The sequence below is a fragment of the Phascolarctos cinereus genome, unplaced genomic scaffold (assembly GCF_003287225.1).
Source record: "Phascolarctos cinereus isolate Bilbo 61053 unplaced genomic scaffold, phaCin_HiC Scaffold_1;HRSCAF=81, whole genome shotgun sequence".
In the NCBI taxonomy this organism is placed as follows: Eukaryota; Metazoa; Chordata; class Mammalia; order Diprotodontia; family Phascolarctidae; genus Phascolarctos; species Phascolarctos cinereus.
In genome coordinates this window covers 183,800,248-183,805,909 of record NW_027555514.1, presented here as the reverse complement: position 1 = coordinate 183,805,909, position 5,662 = coordinate 183,800,248, and the positions used below count along the sequence as shown (strand labels likewise).

General features: G+C 46.7%; 1 protein-coding gene across 1 annotated transcript; it reads right to left on the bottom strand.

Moving 5' to 3' along the window:
- Positions 1-1,866: 1,866 nt before the first annotated feature.
- On the bottom strand, positions 1,867-4,807 carry KCNA5 (potassium voltage-gated channel subfamily A member 5). Its single transcript, XM_020994418.2, has one exon. It carries the CDS (start codon positions 4,524-4,526, stop codon positions 2,700-2,702), a length of 1,827 nt encoding a protein of 608 aa, XP_020850077.1. The 5' UTR covers positions 4,527-4,807; the 3' UTR covers positions 1,867-2,699.
- Positions 4,808-5,662: the final 855 nt, after the last annotated feature.

The window sequence follows — 5,662 nt, the reverse complement described above, 5'->3', positions numbered from 1 at the left end:
AATGCCAATTGGATGTCTGACACTAATATGAATGAGCCCTAGGGAGTGGAGGGTGACCAGACTTCCTAGGGAGGGAAAAACCAGCTGAGGTCAGAAAAAACAAGGAGGTTAAATCTTCTGTGATCAGCATTTGGATTGAAAAGTGAGCAGCTGCTGCATTTCAAGCCTAGGCAATAAAGTGATACCCAAGTCTCAATAAAAACAAAGAAACAAAAACCAAACATATAAATAGGTGATTGGATAGGCAAATAAATGAATGAATGATAAATGAATAGATAGTCAAGTAAATAAGAGAGAAAATGAATAAATAGATGGATGAATGGATAGACTAACAGACAGATAGATTAGATAGATAGATAGTTTTGTTTTTTAAATAAAATCAAGTGACTACTTTCCCTTTGGACTTTCTGGGAACAGAATCCAGTTGTACTCTCAGTTTCAACCAGTCCATTCAGATTTGCCAAACTGTATAAGAATGGAAGCTAAGGGACTCAATCAATAGACCTGAGGGTGCTATCATTTGGTATCAGGTTTTGGTCCTGCTGCTTTTTCTTTCTTTTAACTTGTAAATGAGTGTGCTGAGTTCTGCTAATGTTTGGTTTTCTACTCCTCAATTTGTGTGTTAACACTTTCTGGCTGGAAAAAAAAAACCACATCTGCCTGAATTATCATAACCACCTCTTTTATATATTTATTCATGTAACTGTCTCGTTTAAATGCAAATTACCAAACCTCATTTAAGCTTAACTGGCTATGAGAAGATTTGAATAGAAGGATCGGGGCAGGATCTGTGATTTCATTAGTATAATGAAGTTCCAGGTGAAGAAACTTCCTTTACCAATGCAGGTAAGACTGACATTTTCTCTGCAATTTATAGTCCTAGAAAGTTGCCTAGAGCACTGAGAGATGGAGTAATTTCCCCAGGGTCACTCGGCCACTACATATAAGAGGTAAGTCTTAAATCCTAAAAAGCTATCTTTGAAGCCTGCTCTCTCTCCACCATACCACATTGTTGAAGATTTGATTCCACTGTATAAAACTAGTTATTAGCTTAGCCATTATCATGGGGAAAGAGAGAGGGGGAGGGTTAAGGATCATTGTTTGACCCCAGATGAGGATTTAAAAAGTCATTCTGTGGATTATTTAGCTAGGGAAAAAGCAATATCATTAATTCAGAACTCCAGGGCAGACAGCTAACACCAGACAGAAATTTCTGTGCATGTATACTTACTTTGGTATTTAGCCACCACCTCCCTGCCAGAAGGAAACAAAGAGATTCCAAACTGAGGGATTAAAATCACTAAAGGCAAAGTAACAAGCTGCAGAAATCAACATTTAATGTGAATGAACAAAGCCTCCGTATTCCCTGCAGCCACTGTATGTGGTAAAAGCATAGAACAGCTTTCCCCCATACCACGGAGGTCTCTCTGTGATTCCATCAAACACAGGTCTCTCAGTGACTCCACGGTGTGATAAAGCTCCTGTTGATCAGACTTCATTGTCTGAGATGATTCAGTCTTGGTTCTCAGAGCTGTTCCACGTTGTATTAAGCAGAGTTAAACCTTGGGGGAAAGAGAACCTTCAGAACTCCCAGGACATTAGCGGGGGTCTGTTCTCCTGTTTCTTTTCACTTGACTCACATTGCCTGGTAGATGGTGAGTCCAAGAAGCACAGGTCCCTTGGCAAAAAGCTTGTTGAAGTGATATCTTTAATAAACACATTCTGAGCAAATCAAAGAATAGTGTGCGTCACAGATTAGCTTTCTAAACTATCCTTCCGAGGTCTTTGCTCTGAATCCCAAACCAGGAAGACAAAGAGATTATTTTTTTAATCACAAAAAAAGATCAATTGTAGAAAAACAAACACTCCCCTCAATAAGGTAATGTTTTATTTCTGAAGATAAAATCAAAGGAAGGAATTCTAAGAAATCTTCCTTCAACCTCATTAAAATGTGTAGAAAGAAAATCACATCAATAATTTAAGGCTCACAAAAAAAAAAATCAGATTTGCCTTTCTTTCCAGAAAGTATCTCTGTTCTAGAGCTAAAGCATTGAGTTCCCATCACGTCCAGAGAGAAACAGGTCTGTGGACATGAGAATTAGGACAGGCTTATGCTGAGAAACAAGCATCTGTATAAGGAAGGTGCTGGTGAAAGAGTGGTTCCCAAAAAATCAGCACAAACTTTTTTTCCATCCATAAGCACAACATATTTATACAGAAAGAGAAAATATGTCAGAAATATCTGAACTGTAGTATAAAAGTTCCTTTCACCTGCCACGAAAAAAAAAATAACTTTCTCCCTATACTCAAATAAATATACTCAAACTTACCACAAATGTATCAGTGATTTACAAAATCCCTAGCTTTTGCTTGTTGGTTATTGTTTTTTCCAAAGATTCCTGTCTAGGTTTTCCCACTAATGGCTAAAAGTGACCAGGACTGCAAATACCTACATCTTACTGCACTCACCATTTCAACAGTTTCCTGCGTCATGGAATGTGGTACTTTTTAAAAATAAGTGACCCTTTGGTATCATGGAAAAAAAAAAGAAAAGGGAAAAGAGGGGGAGAAGGAATGAGGGAGAAAATCAGGTTGGAGAATAGTCTTTGTATTATACTCAGTGGTACAAGATTTCCACTTTCAAGACCCCTCCTTCTGCTTTCCCCTCTTACATCCCCACCTGGCTCTCTTGGTCTCTTCTACAGATCTGTTTCCTGGCTTGTATCCAGGCAAAGGGCATAGAGGGATTTCCTTATGTCTACATTGCTTTTGACTTTCAGATTACATTTTTCCGGGGCACAGCTTTCTCTCTGGGCCCCTTCCACGTTTTCTGGGATTTTAGTAAAGGACTCTTTGCTCCCACTAGACTTCAGCTGATTCACACTGTCCTGTATTGAGCCCTGGCCTGTGGTGCTGGCTGGTTCTTCCTTGAGGGCTGCCCTTTCTTCATTGTCTGTCTCTCTATGATAGAAGTAATTGAAGTTGGAGACAATGACAGGCACAGGCAGAGCTATGGTGAGGACACCTGCTATGGCACACAAAGATCCTACAATCTTGCCCCCTACCGTCACTGGTCTCATGTCCCCATATCCCACTGTAGTCATGGTGACCACTGCCCACCAGAAGGCATCTGGGATGCTGGAGAAGTGGGTCTCATGGTTGTCTGCCTCTGCAAAGTAGACAGCACTGGAGAAGAGGATGACTCCAATGAAGAGGAAGAAGATGAGGAGCCCCAGCTCCCGCATGGAGGCCTGCAAGGTCTTGCCCAGGATTTGGAGGCCCTTAGAATGGCGAGAGAGTTTGAAGATACGGAAGACCCGGACCAAGCGGATGACCCGCAGGATGGCCAAGGACATAGCCTGCTGTCCGTTGGGACTGCTGCCTCCTCCTACTCCCCCTGGCTGTTGCTCTGCAAGCTCAGTGCCCAGGGTGATGAAGTAAGGAAAAATTGCAACCACGTCGATGATGTTCATGATGTTGCGAGAGAATTCTGCTTTGCTGGGGCAAGCAAAGAAGCGTACCAGAAGCTCAAAGGTGAACCACACTACACACGTGGTCTCTACAATGAAGAATGGGTCTGCCAGGGTCCTAGGCATCATAGGGGCCACTGTGGGCCCCTGAAGCAGAAGATGCAGGTCCTGACCACCACCTCGGCTGGCATTAGCGCTCTGGGGGTGAGCTGGAGGCTGTTGGGGCAGCTGGGGATGATGAAGCAGCTCCCGTTCATCCCGGAACTCAGGCAAGGTCTCAAGACAGAAGGTGATGATGGAGATGAGGATGACCAAAACGGAGACAATGGCTATGCCCCGGGCTGAGCCAGAACTCTCTGGGTACTCAAAGATGAGCCAGACCTGCCTCTGGAACTCATTCCGGGGCAGTGGCTTCTCCTCTTCTTTGATGAAGCCCTCATCCTCCCTGAACCTCTCCATGGCCTCGTCGCCTAGTTGGTAGAAGCGGATCTCATCAGCAAACACGTCCAAAGAGACATTGACTGGCCTCCGCAGCCTGCCTCCCGACTGGTAGTAGTAGAGGATGCCATCAAAGCTGGGTCGGTTGCGATCGAAGAAATACTCATTGCGCAGGGGATCAAAGTAATGCAGACGCTTGGCAGGGTCCCCCAAGAGAGTGTCCGGGAACTGAGCCAGGGTGCCCAGCTGAGTCTCGAAACGGAGGCCCGAGATGTTGATAAGGACGCGCTGATGATGGAGGGCAGATGACCCTAAACCTTCACCCTCCGACATACCCAGAGTGGAGCTTGTTTCTCCTTCTTCTTCCCCCTGTCCAGGTTGCTGTCGCACTGCCTGAGGAAGCTCAGGTAAGGGACGTCCACCTCGGCCCTCGCCTCCCCCAACACGGCCACGTCCGGACCTCCTCGGCGTCCCCTCCTTGGCTCCGTCGTTGAGTTGCCCCGTCGGGGGACGCAAGAGCTCTTCCTCCGGCTTGGGGCCGCTGCTTCCCCCAGCCTGCTCTCCTTTCCCGATGGCCGTGGTGCCTCCGTTCTTCAGGGTGACCAAGGCAATCTCCATGGGCCAGGGGCAGGGGCATGCTGCGCCCCCGCCTCTTGGCTCCTCCGTCACACTCTCTCCCTGTGCCCTCTCCAAGCCCTCTGCTAACCTCCTGCCTGGCCGCCCGAATCTCTACGAATGCTCCCCGCTGGGGTTGCCGGAGCGACTCCCAGTTAGTCCTGACGTCAAGAAGCTGCCCCGGCTCTTTTCTCTCTGCAAGCTAGTCGGTTACCAAGCAGCATAAATGCTTCTTTGCAAGCAGATGCAATCTTACACTGCGCTCTCCATCAGCAAGGCATTCAACCACCACCCCCTGTAGTTCCCTCCACCTCTTCTTTCATTCTCTTCCTCCCCTTCCCCGCTCGGCGACTCTCACCCCCTATAGCTCTAGCTAGTCCTGCCACACTAACGGCATAACATCACCCCCACCTACCCGCTTCCCTCCTCTCCCAAAACACTGGGGGCGTCACCCTGTGCAGAGGCGCAGCTGGAGTTGCTGGTTTGGGAGGGCAGGGAGAAAGCAGGGGGAGGTGCAGAGGAGGAGCACAGGTTGTATACGGGAGAGAACCAAGACTCCCCTGGGCAAGAAGATGAGAATAAGTGTGTTCTTCTGCTCACCTGGTCCTCTGCAATAAGCTGGATAGACTTGGGCGGGGGAGTGAGAAGGTAAGAATACTGCGTTGTTCCACGATGGAAGGGATGAAAATGACTCTCTGACTCTCTCTCGCTCTTTCCCTCTCTCTCTCTCTCTCTCTCTCTCTCTCTCTCTCTCTCTCTCTCTCTCTCTCTCTCTCTCTCTCTCTCTCTCTCTCTTTCACACACACACACACACACACACACACACACACACACACACACACACACCTCTCCTCCTCCCCGTTTGTCCGTGTTTGTCTCCCTGTTTTTCTGTCTTTCAGTCTGTCTCTCTCATTCTCTCATCTCTCTATGTCTCTCTGTTGTCTTTCTTCTCTCCTTTTCTTTCTTTTTCAGCAGGGCAGGGCTTGGCAGGGTCCTCAACTAGGGCTAAAATGGTTCAAATGAACAGCAACTAAAACAAAACAACAAAACCAAAACCACTGAAGAGACTTTTCAGTCTCTTTTACACTTACAGGTCAGAAATTGTGTGCTTTCTAACCAGGCTTCAACTCTAATGAAAA

What these genes read in the sequence shown, in the direction of transcription:
- KCNA5 (XM_020994418.2), bottom strand. Translation starts at nt 4,526, where the DNA reads ATGGAGATTGCCTTGGTCACCCTGAAGAACGGAGGCACCACGGCCATC.